Here is a 16,091-nt window from a genome sequence, read left to right as displayed (position 1 = left end):
AAAGGACCCCTGACAGGTCAAAGCATGGAGAGAGAGGGGTAATGTAAGGTGAGCACACAGTTGGTCAGCATCCGCGTGCATGCATAGAATCTGATTCCCTGTTGTCCAAGTACACAGTTGCAACACCAACGCACACGTTCCTTTCCTGCATGCTTGTCCTGAGGGGAAAGACATTCATATTCAGCCAACGATCGGCAAAGGCAGAGGCTGTTTAGATCCATTTTGTTTCCGAGCCAATGGCGGAAAGCAGCGGCCATTACAACGACGAATTCTGGGTCCTTTTCCGACAGTTTTCTATTCTTCACGCGCATTGAGTAAATCAAAAACAAAACAGGCCCTCTGTGCACAGAGGGGAAGAACATTCGGTGCACAGTCAGACTTTCAGTTTCAGGTGTGCAGAAATTTGACTAAAGTTTCATTTGTTCTCTCTGTCATTCATTAGTTTGCAATCAGATCTTCCATGCAAGGCGAGAAAAGATATAAATCAGTCACTGACTGGACATTAAAAATTCATGCAATTCATAATACATAAGAACCGTCATTTATTTATCACCTCTAAATGGGATTTTCTGTGTTCTCATTGGCTCCAGCTCAAACACCGCCTTCTTTTAGCTGACCAGCAGCCATTTTGAGATTGAGCCAGATATGAACTGGAGGGGTGCACAAAGAAGGAGGGAGCCGTTTTCCTAAATGTTTGCAGTCTGATTTGCATCATTTAGATGGAAGCTGCAGGTAGCTGCTGACACAGTTGTTCTATGAAGTTTGGGTTGGTGTAATTGTGAGTAATTAGGCCTTAAAGTGATCTTGTCATTCCTCAACCTGGAACATGAGCCCCAGGGGAGGCTGGGAGATTTTGGTGGGGAGAAGGTTACGGGTTTACAAACACAAGTTGTTGCTCATCTGACAGGCTGATTCTGTCTTGGCAGATCTTGGACTCAGCTGCAGAGGTAGCAGATGGTAAGAGCATATGATGAGAACTGTTCTGTCACCCAAACTAACATACAAATGTTATGTTTTAATCCACCAACTCAGGTCTGCTGTGTGCTTGTAAGCAAACTGAAATGGGCTTCAGGAAGTGAAGACAGAACTGACAACAGTGGGAGGTCAGGTTGCGGTCAAACGAAGCACTAAACATGGAACCTCTCCGGTTAAGAAATCCTGACTTAACTTTACTTTTAAAGAGCCGTGTGTAGATTCGGACTTACGAGTGGTTGGTTTGTTGCAGTTGTGTCCATGTCTGAAGTACTGAGGGTTCTCCACCACAGGGATGCGAGTCATCCCTATGACAACCGCATCAGGACCTGCATCCAGTGTACAAGGTGTTATAATCCCATGGTTGACATGGTGAAGAGGACTGGCAGAGTCTTCCTCTCCACTGATTACAGCTACTGGACCTGGACAAAAAAACAAAAGAAAGAGATCAGATGCTTACTGTAGGGATCAAACTCTTCATTGTAGAAAGCTGCTTTCTTCCAAATGTCTGGGTTATGGATACTAGGAGCTAAAGCTTTTTCTTTTTTTTTTTTTTTAATTACAGTTGTTAATTCCTAAAACGCCAAAACAGTGAAAGTGAAAATGAGCTCAAACTAAAAATAAAATCTTGAGAATGCTAACCAAAGGTAATGAAGAAAAATCAACTACAAGTTGAAAGATTATGGAGAAAAAAGTAGAACAGTACTCAGTGATAATTTGATCATTTCTGTTGTAAAAGACAAGAAAATATTAGAAAATGTCAATTGGTCCTGAACAACACTGAAAAAGAGAATCAAATACCAGACGGGGTTTTCAAATACCACATAAAAAAAAATGTAACAATGTAAAAAAAAAAGAGAGAAACACTTCAGTGTTCCCCTTTGTTTTGTTATTTTTGTTTTTAAATGTCCACGAGATTCTCATTCAGAGAACACAGTTGGTAAAAGGGGATTATGAAAAAAAAAAGGGGGGAGGGGGGTATTTTCATTTGCAAACTTTTCTTTTTTTTTACCCTCAAAGCATTTTGTTCCATTTGACGGAGTTGCTGCCTCACAGATGTGCGCATTTGGACTTTTGCACAAAAAAACTGAGCAATAAAGCTTCTTTAGTCGTCTGAATTAATTGGTTAGGGAAAATTTCATCAGATCAGCTGTCGAGCTGCGTTTTCTTTTTTTACTGGCTGGGTGAAACTTGACAGCTGACAATCAGCTGTCATGAACGTCAACAGTGAACGAGTTTCGCTTTTGTCTTGTCTGTGTAAACAGCAGCAGACCTGTCAGGACCCTTCAACAGGTTTTGTTTAAAAGCATTTTCATGGGTGACAGAGACCCCTCAGATTGACTGTTCAGGCACCAAACCAACTTTCTCTAATAGTGTCATGTAAAAGTTTAAAAGGATGAAACTATTTACAATACTTTTTTTTTAAAATAATAATAATATTTATTTTACAAAAGCTCTAATAACGCAAATGCAACAATCCAAACATTTGCCATTAGTTTTTTTTTTTTTGTGTGTGTGTGATTTAAATAGCTGTTTTTTTTTCTTTTGACAAAGGGAGCTTGTTTGGGAACATCTAAACAAAATACAAAATCATTTTAAACCAAGAGTACTCCAACACTTTTTCTTCTTTTTCCTTAAAGTCTACTGGGATGCCATCACTCATAGTTACACCTATGTGGACTGAGTGCAGAGGAGCACAACATTGTCAAATGAAGGGCACAGAATGAGGGATGGAACAGAAGAGTGGAGGCTTATGAGAGGTGAGATCAAATGACTCTGCCTTGGTTGATCTATGATCCAGGTGTCATTTGGGCGTGGCCATGGTCACTCGCTATTTTGACAGTAGGGACAAACAGTTCACAGCCTAACAGCTGTCGCCCTTGAGAGCTTGAATGAGGCAAGAGTATATTTATGGCAAAATATGGAACTGACCAATCAAAAGGACGTGTGAGTTTTAAAGTTGAGCACAAAAAAATGTAAATGTTGCATTTGACATGGATTAAATGGATGTTCAAACTGTCAAGCCTAAAGATTTTAACACTGATCTGTGAGGGGAGGATGTGTACAAATAAACATTAGAATTGACAGATTTTTAAGTTTAAATAATGGCAGACGAGGTGTCCATTATCAGAAGGACAACACAGAAGCCTGAACCATTCGACGGAGTACATTTCTGTTATACCATGTTCCAGGGTAAGTACTCGATTCTGATTGGCTGCTGGGTCCATCCATCCATCCATCTTCCTCCGCTTATCCGGGACCGGGTCGCGGGGGCAGCAGACTGAGCAGAGATGCCCAGACTTCCCTCACCCCAGCCACTTCCTCCAGCTCCTCTGGGGGGACCCCGAGGCGTTCCCAGGCCAGCCGAGAGACGCAGTCTCTCCAGCGTGTCCTGGGTCTTCCCCGGGGCCTCCGCCCAGTGGGACATGCCCGGAACACCTCTCCAGGGAGGCGTCCAGGGGGCATCCGGACTAGATGCCCGAGCCACCTCAGCTGGCTCCTTTCGATGTGGAGGAGAAGCGGTTCTACTCCGAGCTCCCCGCGGGTGACCGAGCTTCTCACCCTATCTCTAAGGGAGCGCCCAGCCACCCTACGGAGGAAGCTCATTTCAGCCGCTTGTATTCATAACCCCCTTATGATAAGAAAGAACAAGGACATCATGGAAACTGGCTGCTGGGTGTGGATTAAAAAGTGATGTTCACTAATGTGATTTATAGTTTAAGATGAAACCCAATGCAATGGCAACAGTGAAACATGCAACAAAAAACTTAATTTATAATTGAAAAAGTCATTGAAAAAAGAAAAATGCAGGGAAGATTGTTCAGGAGGAAGATCAGAAATCCAGAAAAGGATTTGATTCATATCATAATTTTTTATCGCTGATCTGATTTATAGGCGATATTCGTTCATTTTGATCCGATTCGCTGACCAAAATTCAATCCAGGACATCTTTAGGAAAAACCTCAACAAGCGTGACTCACACGTTTTCCAGATTCCTTGTATTTTTTCCAAGATAATCACGTGTAAGTTAAATAAGTATACAAACAAACAAGTAAACAATAACAAATCCATTCACGTTTTATAGTTTTCTAAAGTTCAGCCCACTGTTGTTTTTCCACATCCAAATAATCCAAATGGAACATTTTTAGAACATTGACTTTGCTAAATTCAAAGTGTTTTCACACATTGGACTGAATGATGGACTGATCAGTTTTGGCTGACATCACGTTTTTTGTCTGCTACGATATACTCGGCTGTTTTTACGTTATAGTAAATAAACTGTTCTCCAAACCAAAAATGATTATCAGTTAAACCACCCCATGTGGCATCTTTGTTTGACCTTTCGCAATTCAAATGTCCAGAACATCAGGGGCATTAATTGTCTTCAAGTCATTATAAATGTTTAGGAGTAGAGCCAATGCTAAACTGTGACTTTGGGACCTGGTTTAATGCCCATATTTCTCATTTCTGGAAGATTTCTAATTGGAAAAAAAAAAGAATTACAACTGTCCTACTTTAAGATGTCTAAAGAAATTAGCCTGTGAGAGAGCAGTCACTCCAGTCATGCAGGGATCTCTTTATAGTAAGATAAAAGCAAGGAAAAAAGGCATAGCTCAAAGCTTTGACTTTACAGCTTATGGATGAGCACAAAAAGAGCTGGTCTCACTGAATTTATGGTGTTGCACAACATCTGCTTGTCTGTACCAGCCATCTTCTCCTTTCTTTAATCAAAATTCCCAGAAAGGCTCTGGAAGGCGATGATTTACTTTCAGCAAGTGTGATCCAGCATGCTGCTCTATCACTGCGGTGTCAAAAACTAGTCACAGTTCTGACTGCCACAATCCTCAGGAGGAACCAAGGAGGGAGGGAGGATACGAGAAATATAAAGTCAGCAACAGCTGATTTGTTGAATCTGTTTACCCAGCATCTTACGTCTTTTGCTCACCTTGACAACACTGTAAATAGCAATCAAGACCCAGTCATATCAAATTAGAGCTCCTTGGATGCACGTGGGGGTGTTGAGGTGGTGTGGAAGGAGGTGACACGTGTGATCAAGCATTTATTTGCAAGGCGGCGGAGTTTTCATAGCCGAGTGCTCTTTCTTAAAGATGTTTGCAGAAGAGTTCAGATCTAGTCAGGGTTACGACCCAATACACATGCAGATTCATATCTTTGTAGGAAAAACCTGCTTTGAAATGATATAAAAAGAGGTTGGGATTGAGCTCCTGTGCTGACATGTCCTTCTTTGTTCTTGGAGTGATTAAAAGAAGCAAATGGGGAACCAGATTTGTTGGCTTGAGAACACCTTTTGGTGTTTCGGTTACCCGAGAAATTAAAAAGTTTAGCAGCATCAGAGAGGAGCCCCAGCATTTGAGAGATTTCTTGGACAAAATGAATTTTAGAGCCGGACAATTCAGAGAGGTTGGTCTGAGACAGCAAAGTTGTGCTATGTCTCATTAAGGTGGACTGCAAGAAGAAACAACTGTTTATCTATTTTGTGTCTCAGCTTCTCTGAAAAAATAAAAAAAAAGGGCTCAATTCAATTCCAGGTCACTGTGCTTATTCTGTGTCTATGCCTCACAATGCTGTATAAATTTGTGCTTTTTCTGCTTCACAAATTAACCTTTGTGCTATCCTAGGCACTTTAACGTTGGGAGTTGGGTCATCTAGACCCACTAGACAGTGCTCTGAACCTTTTTTCTTCAATGATTTGTGATCTTCACTGGTGTCCATGGATTACATGAAATCTTTCCACCTTTATCCACCTTTGTCATGGTAGGGAGAACACATCAAAGTAAGGGTGGGGTCATCTAAGATAGCACAAGGGTTAAACAATCTATGAATGAGGGGGAAAAAAACTCTGCAAAAGTTGATTAAAACTTTGTTTTGTTGGATTGTTTATTTATTGCAAAAATGCTTCTTGTTGGCAAATACTATTTTGTTGGAAATTCCTCGTCATTTTTCCTTTTGAACGATGACACATTCGTAAGAAAACTCAAATTTAGCTAAACCTTTTCTTCCACTGTTAAACAGTCTATATTTCATATTATATAGTATACATTCACTGCTATTGACTTTTGTTTTGAGTACGGTGGCCCTGAAGTGCAAACCATTCAACAAATCACTCGATACAAAAACATTTTTAAGATCACAGCAACAATTTAAAAAGCGTATTACATTTTAGAAAACAAAACAAAATTTCAGAAACCAAAACATAAAAAAGAAAAAAGAAAAAAAGATTTCAGAAAACAAAATTAATTTCCAGAAAAAAAAGAAATATTACAAAATGAAAACATTTCAGAAAAAAAATTAATTTCCAGAAAACAAAATGAAATAAAAAAAATGAAAACATTTCAGAAAAACAAAATGAAATATTAAAAAATGAAAAACATTTCAGAAAAAAAATGAAATATTAAAAAATGAAAAACATTTCAGAACACAGAATGAATTTCCAGAAACAAAACGAAATCTTCAAAAATGAAAAACATTTCCAAACCGGAAGAAGCAGGTACTATGGGACAACGCTGATTGGATGATGATGTTTGTCGATCATTTGAACTGAAAAGTATTTTAAATGAAGCGACGACGGATTTTATCGTCCAAACAACAATGTACCATGATAATTCCCGTATTTCCCATTTACATATTAAATCAAAAATGCAGCAAACAGATAATGAAGGTTTAAATTATTTTTTTAATATTTCGTCTGAAGCAGAACGGTCACCCGGAAGTAGTTTGTGTGGATGACGTCCGTTCTGCAGGTAAACAAAGAAAGGGACGGTAAAACGTTAACATAAACTTTAATCTTTGAATATTTAGTGGATGTGATGACAGAACGCACGCAGAAATATCAACACCAACCAGGTTTACAAATGTTTCGAAATGTCGTGAGAGGATTCTGTCTAAAGCAGCAGCTGCGAAGAAACGGGTGTTAAAGACGGCGCACATCAGGAAATGCAGTCCCGCCATCCACAGATAAGGTATGGAGGCACATTTGTTTGATCTAATAAATGTAGCGTTAAACGTGATTTCTAGGTGGGTGTTTACAGACAGATCCAAGATCCTTCAGTCATACGTTAATGACAGGTTACCTCATCAGCTGGAGAGGGGGGGGGGGGGGGTCACGTGGGCAGGATTCTCAGACAGGTGTACCAGCAGCATAAATCAGCAAAACTGTCAGGTAAACTGCAGCAGTTTGTGTCTCAGAATAACATTTATGAATGCTTCTTATTCACACTATTAAGATCTGTGACTTTAGATTGTGTCAGTGCACAGAAACATGACAGTAAATGACTGGATGTGCACATCATCAGACACGTCCAGGTGTGTAACTAAAGGTGGCAAAGTCTGTAGTGTAAAATAAATCTTTAAAAAAAACGTTTTAGTCTTTCAGGCAGAGGAGGAATACCAAATTGTTTTAGAATGTATTTTTTATAAGACTGAAATAATGTATTTTATTCTGAGTTTGGTGTTTTGACCCCTCCCTAATGAATTTCTGGTTTAACCCATTTTCTCCTCATTTTGATGAACTCAACTTTTTCCTGAATGAAAGATGAACGGCAGCCGATGTTTTTCTGTCAGGGATTTTTAATTTATTAATTTATCTCCGTCAGGGATTTCAAGAGCTGGAGCTGGAGTCCAATGCAGAGGAAGCTGCAAGCATGTACAACTGGGGTCCCTTACCTGTGCATCTTCCTCTGGATGTGATGCTGAGCAGCAATGTGGACAAAACTTCCCTGACATGACTCTTTTTGATATAGTTGTTAAGCACAAACAGACTTTTCCCAGATGCATTTTTTCCTCTAATAAATGTGACTGACAGGTACGCTGAGTAAATGCTGAATGTAAACGTAACATTTGATTGACTGCATGAAGAAGCCCATAAAGTAAAATCCACAACTGTTTCTTTGTTTCTGTTACTGAATAACGTATTCATGTTAAGTTTTCAATAAATATACTGCATTGCTATGAAACAAATTTGTTTATTTTCATATCCATTATTACAATCCTCACGTCAGCATTCAGTTTTTTCATTGACACAGAAACATTTCTAAACAACAGCTTTGAAAATCAAACATCATCTTTGTTAATAAAGCTTTAAAACCTAAAATGGTAAACATGGAAAAACTCCTAAATGAAGCAAGCCTAATAGGAACATTTTAAACTGGAGTTTTGCTTAAAGGAACATTAAGTTGTTTGGAGTTGAACAAGTGTTTGATGCGATTCCTCATAGATGTGATTTCCAGATCATCAGCCCGACACTAAAGCCAGGAATTGTGCTTCGTCTTTCACTCCCCACTGCATCATTTACAACTAATCAGGCTTATGCAGCAGGTTAAAGACGTTTTTTTAAAGGACCTGCAATTTAAAAAAAAAATTAGATATTAAGGTTAAATAATATTTATTGATTACATTGCACATAAATCATGGTGACTTGCCTGTACACTGCACAATGATATGAATGACTTTAGTCTTCTTGTATTCCCATGTAGAGCTGCCATCTGTTCTTCTGCAGCACAAACCTTTCTGGAACTTCGCTTTGAGAAACTTCACCTGCAGAAATATCACATGTTAATTCAATTAAGTATTTTATAAACTTTAAAGTTCATTTTTAAGTTTCAGTATATGTGTATATGCATGGTTCAAAAATATACAATGCACTTAAATATTATTTCCCATAAGAACTTGTTTACTGATTTCAGTCTTAAAGTCGATTTTTAGCAACACTGATGCCATATAATTACTGTAATTACTGTATAAATCACAGAATCAGGCTGGCTCGGAGCTTTTTCTCTCATGTTGTCACCGAAAACGGGAACGGCTATCATGTGAAGACGGTTCGTCTCCATCGGGTTCTTGCGCATGCGCAAGATAAAAAGAAATTATCTTTTCAAAGCAGCACTTTAACATCCTAAAATTAACATCCTTAGAGACATGTGACTGACAAAAGAAAAGATCACAGAATTGATTCTTACCTAAAGATGATTGACAGCGTGAACCTCGCAGCCGTAGACATTAGCGCACAGCGTTCAAAGTAAAAGTGCTCACAAACTACTTCCGGGTGACCGTGTGTCAGGCGAAATGTTAAAAAAAATAATTTTAAAGTTCATTAACAGTTTGCTGCATTTTTTATTTGATATATAAATGGGAAATACGTGGATTATTATAGTACATTGTTGTTTGGACGATAAAATCCGTCATCGCTTCGTTTAAAATACTTTTCAGTTCAAATGATTGACAAAAATCATCATCCAATCAGCGTTGTCCCATAGTACCTGCCTCTTCCGGTTTGGAAATGTTTTTCATTTTTGAAGATTTTGTTTTGTTTTCTGGAAATTCATTCTGTGTTCTGAAATGTTTTTCATTTTTTAATATTTCTTTTTTTTCTGCAATGTTTTTCATTTTTTAATATTTCATTTTTTTTCTGGATTTTTTTTTTTCTGAAATGTTTTCATTTTTTAATATTTCTTTTTTTCCTGGAAATTAATTTTGTTTTCTGAAATGTTGTTTTTTTTTGTCATTTTTGTTTTTCAAGTTTTGGTTTCTGAAATTTTGTTTTGTTTTCTAAAATGTAATGCTGCTTTTTAAAAATTATTATTTTTTTTTAATTGTTGTTGTGATCTTAAAAATGTTTTTGTATCGAGTGATTTGTTGAATGCTTTGCACTTCAGGGCCACCGTATTTGAGCCTATGATACCTTCATCTGTGACCAGTCACAACCCTAATTTAAGAAGTAAAATCAATCTTAAACTTGTTATTGATTGTGATATTAATGGCAGGAACAATATTTTTCTATGTAAATTAGTTTGAAATCATACATATTGGATAGTTTTCCATCTTAAACATCCTGTCAGCGGTCATGAAAAAGCATGTCATGGCTTTGACCGACTTAAAAACAAAACAGTTGAGGGTTTTTTTTGTTTTGTTTTTTTAATCACTGTTCTCCTTCTCTGAAGGGCTGTTAAGCTCAATCGAGATCACAATCTGATGAAGATTTTTTTTCCTAAATTTCCTGAGAGAGCAAAAGACAACTTGCCTCATATAAGATATGATTTTTTATACCTCAGTTTAAAATTCTCTTTAACATGCATTTTTTCCCAAAAAGAGTGTCCATCTCCAGCTCAAGGACCACCATCCTGCTTCTCTTTCACATATCCCTTTCCTAACTTTTCAATTGAGATTTTATAAATAGTCTTCTTAAAATGCTGGCGTTTGTAGTTAGAAAAATAAAAAGCATTGAGCATGATGTCCAAATGGCTTTTAAAATCCAGGGCACTGGATAGTCCCGCAGTGTTTCATTTATTAGTAGTTCGGGAGTAGGGAGGGTATTCGGACACAGCCTTAGTTTTGTTGTAGCTGAAAGTAAGCAATTTTCTATGGCTAATGTCACACTCACTCGTTCCAGTTCTCACATACAGTCACTACGTCCAACTAAATATGTCCTTATAAGGAAACACCATGCATCGATTATTAGGTTTTTACATCAACAGCAAGGCCTTACCAAACAAGCTTTTGGTGATCCGTTCTCTCTAGCTGTCCTCTTCAAGAAGGAGGATGAAGGTAAGACACGTTTATTCAGCCATAAACTGTAACTGATATGAACTGAGTGTTGAGCCTGCTCCCCAGGAGATCTTGATGTCTCTCTACATCCTCGTCTCTTACATTACCAGAGGGTTACGCAAATGTTTTATTAAACGCATTAGGATGCTCTTTTAAAAAAAAACGTTGCACTGGCTCCCTTGCAGACGCCTCAAACAGTTTCTCAAGGTGCTTGGTTGGTAGCTGCTTCAAAGCATCTTTGAGAAGTTTCTCAGGTGACTCTGTCTCTTTGTGTAATCCCAGACTGACTCCAGCATGAAGTGATCGGGATCTCTGGGGAGCACACCATCTGTTGCAGGTCTTCCTGCTTTTCCTGCTATTAAAGTTTAATCAAAAGCTTTTGCAAGCCATTGCACATACAGCTGATTACACAGCTGCATTTAAACAAACCAAGTGACAGGAATGCTTAATGCTCATCAAAAGGGAAAAACAGATTTATTTAACCAGTTGTAGGAATACACAGTGGTTTGTCTTGATACTCCTAGAATGGTCTTAGATCACTGCTGTGTGTCATCAGTTGAGGATTAGTTAAATCTCATCACTCAGATCCTTCTGTCTTTCGCCAGCCGACACGTTTCCTCTGCCAACCGCATTTTCTTTTTCTAAAACCTGTTAATATTGCTGTGGTTTTAACACGGATCTTAATTTGACTTTGTTTCTAATCCCTCAGTGTTCTGCAATGGAAAGTTTCACAATGATGAAAGATGCAAATTATTTTTTTCATACGAGGTGCATTTCAGAGGTTCATAAGCTAATTTGACCTAAAAGGATCAATCAAGGGTGACATCTGCAACATCTGCCTCCCAAAGTTTAAAAATGTTTCACAATCAGTCTAGCAAAAACAGAAGACGTGCTGCTTTTCAGTAATGGATTAAAGCAACACTTGAAAACCAGAGTTGCCATAAGTATAGGAGCAGATCCAGAAAAACACACTTTACTGGCTTAGATGGCTTCTGCGAGTTGTTAAAGAAATATGTGTGATTCCACAGCCAAGTCATGTTTCCAGGCAATCAAAATATGGTGAAATGAGAATCAGAATTCAAATCTAAATCTGAGTGGCAGTTGAGCCTAAATCTATAATCTGATGGATGAAGATATTTCTTCAGGATTTTCCTGGGAGAATTTATGGTTCTGGTAAATCTTCCAAGGCCTAAAGCTGCAAAACAGCCCAACTGTATCACACCATCCCCAGCATGTTTGACTGTTCCTGTGATGTTCTTTTTTTCTGAAAGGCTGTGTTACTTTGAGTCCTGCAATAAAAAACACCTTCTGTCTAGAAAAAAAGTGGTGTAGGACCCAAAGAGCACGAGAGAGGGTTTGTGGCAGCAACTTCATGAATACAAACAACTAATTTTGTTCAAGCCCCATGAACAAGATGAGACAACAGGTCAAATTAGTTGTACAGCTAAAGGTAATGAACACACCCAGCTGAGTAATTTCTCACTTGAATCCAGAAAACACAATGATAGAAAATGTTAATTTTGCAACAAACACCATAGAATATGTATTATTAAACTGCAGGAAGCACACCGAACAAAGAGAAACTTAAGAAAGAAATTGTATTCATAAAATGGGAAATAAATGTGGTGTTGAGGAATGAATGTAGTTGCCGGTAAGTAAAGATGACTAGAAAACTCTACTGGAGAAATGAAAAAAAGGATAATAAAAAGGAGAAAAAAAATGAAACAAGAGGACATGACTTTACACTAAAAATGAATATGCAATATTTAGACCCTTTATCCACTCTTCATACCAGTAGGTGAAGGAGATGCACCTAAACATTTTGTGCCAACTGGTGAAGCTGTTTTCTTCAAGTCAGAGTTTCCATCTCCAGTCTTATTTTCATGCTAGGCATGTGTTGCATGTTCAAAAATGCGCTAAGCGCAGGTTCTTGAATGCGTTTTGATCTATCAAAGCCCTGTTGCTACCAACTAACACATGAACTCACAGTTGGAAGAGGCTTGGTGCAAAATGTCAAAGCGGTGCAAATCTTGCTTCAGGTTTTTTCTTTCACAGCTCTATTCTACATATGAAAGACTTGGTGTCAAATAAGTGATCATTTTGAAAGCAGAAGCCCGAAACAGGCGCATGTATACCTTTCCATACACCTTTTATTGGAAGTGGTCGCATGAATGCACGTTTCCGAGCTCGCTGTCAATGTAGCATGTTAGAAGTCAAATATGCAGCTAAAGATGCTCTAACGTGAACCTGGACCAGGTGTTTTCTATCACTCTACGGACATACAGTAAAATCATTTGGATTTGAAGCAGGATGGTGGCCTGACATGTGCAATGTTTGTCAGCCCAAAACTAATATCCAAGCTGACCATTTTAGAGTAATTTTTGCGGCAACAAAGAGTTGCTGTATAGTTTTATAGTATAAAATAACTTTCTAAACAGCTTCACAACATGAAAACAGCAAAATATGAAAAACAATGTGAAGAAATATGCCCCCCTATGCCACCCCAGGAGCAACTAAAGGGTTGAATTATACAAACACAGAGGGAGCTCAGAAAAACTGTTAAAACTAGGATTTCACTATGAACTACAGGCAGGATTACAGCTGCAGGTCTGAACCCTAGAGGGTGTCTTTACAGTGTTGGACACACAGGATCCAAAATTTGGTGGCTTTTGAGAGCTGACTTAGTGAAATAACACTTCCTGTCTTTTTGTGCAGTGGAGGCGCTCATTTTGTTTCCGTTCTAGTTTATGCAAATACTCCAAAGCAGAATGAAAGCCAGCAGGGGTGTTTGCCTGCAGCCCCCCTGATTGTTTGTGTCTCTTTTTCCCAACAAATGAAAGTGAATGCTGAAGGTGATTTTCAGGACAGGAAAAAAGAAGGAAGGCAGCGGGTGACTCTTCGGGGTTTTCCCTGCGGTGGGGAATAAATTGTGCAGAGTGTGATTGCTTCCGTTTCACCTCCTTGTGGTAATTATAACACCGATTCTTTTCAAAGGTAGTTAATTAGGGCTGAAATTAACTTGAGGACATGTAAAATGAACAGGAGAACACAGGAAAGATAACTTACTGAGGCAGGCCCCCACTTTTGGATAAGGACGGATTGAAACAAATTAGATCCGTTCGTGGGAAGGGTTGGAATCAAGGTTGCTAACATAATTGTCACGAAGAAAGACGATGGGTCTCTGCGGCACAAACATCACACAGTGCTGAAAGGATTTTACTTTGGAAATTTGCCTACAGTCAGGAATCCAAACATCTACAGTTGAGAAGAAAAATAATTTGGGGGTCACAGATTCTGCAAGTTGGCCCACTAAGAACGACAAGAGAGGTCTGTAACGTTCATCATCGGTTCATTTCAGCTATTGTCACACTCACATTTTGTTCAAACTCCTACCAATAAAAAGACATTCCTGATGCATTCTTGGTGCAGTTGCAACAGACACACTACTTGAAGATGCTGCAAGTGAGAGACATTTAATTTTATAGAACAGGACACCCATAAAGTTTAACGGTTTAAGGTTGGTAGATTCTCATTTAAAAATAACCGAGACTCTATATGGTAGGGGTGTGTATTGGCAAGGGTCTGGCGATACGATACGTATCCAGATACGCGCCCCGCGATACGATACGTATCCCGATATTTTACCAAAACATATTTTCTTTTTCTTTTTTTTAATATGACTTTGAAAAAACTGTACCTGAACTTCAATGTCTTCCACTGTAATAAAATGGTCAAATTCAGTTTATTTAATGATCACAATGATAAGCACTGCAACTGTATCTCATATATAAGTTGCGTTTACCAAAGCAAATTCATAGTGCTTTTATTTTGGTATGTTAAAATATAGAAAGGGAACAGTCAACATTGTCGGATTTCCACAACAAAATAATTTTCAGTATAAGAAAAAACAAAAAATGAATGTGCCTTAACCAATAAGTTTCTATTAGGGAAATAAAATGCTGTTTATTTTCAATATTGCTTAATGTAGCTTCTCCAGTACTTTAAATGGTTCAGGAGCCTGAATTGTGCTTCAAAAATAAAGGGTGCGGTCGGGGAGGGGGGCACACTGATTCTTTCCAGAAACAATAAAGTGTGATGATGAGGCAGCATGACAGCACAAAGGAAAGTTGCTTTAATGTGACAAAGAAGGTGCTTTGTTTACATATCAGTCTGCTCTGCTGCGCCTTTGCAGCCACGCTTCTCACACGCAGAAGTAAACTAACGCTCCTCGCCACAATGTCGGGCTTTTTTTCAGAGCGTTGTACACATCCCTCTCTTTTCAGGTCGCTGAACGAGAATCTATTGCTGGGAGGTTCTGCAGAACTTAGGCCTGCTTTGCTGATAGCATTTTAGCTGATGCCAAGAGCATTTGCCTATTAACCGCTGCCGTGCTTCACTTTTGTTCATCGGAGTCAGTAAAAAGCACAGCAATCCACGTTTTTTACGTTACTGGCAGCAACATGGCACAGAGTTTGTTTGGTATCCATCCCAAGTAAAAACAAAGTAGTTAATGTCTCATAACAACAGAACAAGCTGCCTCTGGCTGCAGTCTTCCTGTTGTCTTGTGTGGTGTGGTGCTGCTCAAAGAGGCTCTGTGTGCTCTGCTGCCAACTAGTGGTCGGAGGGTGAAGTGGACAACAAGAGGCAGACACTGAAGGACGCTCAGAAATGATTAAAATATCGTCCTGGCAGCACTTTGAATCGATACAAGTTTCGGCAAATGAACCATCGCGATATTTTGCCGAAACGATTTTTCTTACACCCCTACTATATGGTCCAAAACAATCACGTGACAGATACTCATATTTCAATTCTAAGGCTTTATCATGCAACAGAACTATTCGGAAGGGAAAGGGGTGACTTGACATAATCGGAAAAGTAGTCACGAAAGAAATGGGCATAGATTTCCTGAAGAGACATTTTATTGGAAGTTAGATGAAGATAGAGTAAGTACAAAATGGTTGTGGTCTCTTCTCTAAATTATTCATAAATTGTTAAAGGATAAAATGATTGGCCAGCACAAACTTCTACTCTCAATAAGTAGAAAGAGTTAGAAGGTCAACAGCAGTCTCAAAACTCACCAGTTCTGTTCAATTGATTGTCTCAATAATACATTGAATTTACTTTGAATCTTGTGGGGAGTATTCTGAAGCATTAAAGCCAAGGTAAACTCGGCCAAAAAAGAGAAAAGATAAAACAAAGACTGAACCTTGCTATGTTAGAAAAAAGATACTCTGAAGCTCTGAAGCAAAAGATTGAAAAACTGCATTAGATCAAACATTTACAGGTACATTTTTTCGTAATATCTTAGCTGCTATTACAAGGATTTGGTGCACTCTAAATTTGATTAAGAACTTTGATGCCTTTGGTGTAATGTTTCATAGCATCGTTTCTGTTCCTTTGGGTTCACTAAAACAATAGAACAAAAACTCAACAACTAAAAATTTATTCAAAAAAACAATCAGGGTGCCAACAAGCAGGTATATTATCTCATCAATGAAGCAGTAAAGAGTCAAGTGGCTGGCTATTGAAAAGAGAAAAATGACTGGCACCACTTG

At 38.5% G+C, this 16,091-nt stretch overlaps 1 protein-coding gene across 3 annotated transcripts in view; it reads right to left on the bottom strand.

The window, feature by feature from the left end:
• Positions 1 to 16,091, bottom strand: part of ntrk3 (neurotrophic receptor tyrosine kinase 3) — a 229,911-nt gene that overhangs the window by 44,878 nt on the left and 168,942 nt on the right. For all 3 annotated transcript variants that reach the window (XM_023953663.1, XM_023953662.1, XM_023953664.1), the window contains exon 12: positions 1,206 to 1,394. In XM_023953663.1, coding sequence (XP_023809431.1) covers positions 1,206 to 1,394 — 189 coding nt within the window. The remainder of the gene's footprint in view (positions 1 to 1,205; positions 1,395 to 16,091) is intronic.

The sequence above is a fragment of the Oryzias latipes genome, chromosome 3 (genome assembly GCF_002234675.1).
Source record: "Oryzias latipes chromosome 3, ASM223467v1".
Lineage (NCBI taxonomy): Eukaryota > Metazoa > Chordata > Actinopteri > Beloniformes > Adrianichthyidae > Oryzias > Oryzias latipes.
Note: the sequence above shows the minus strand (reverse complement) of the source record. Positions and strands in the feature narration are given on the sequence as shown.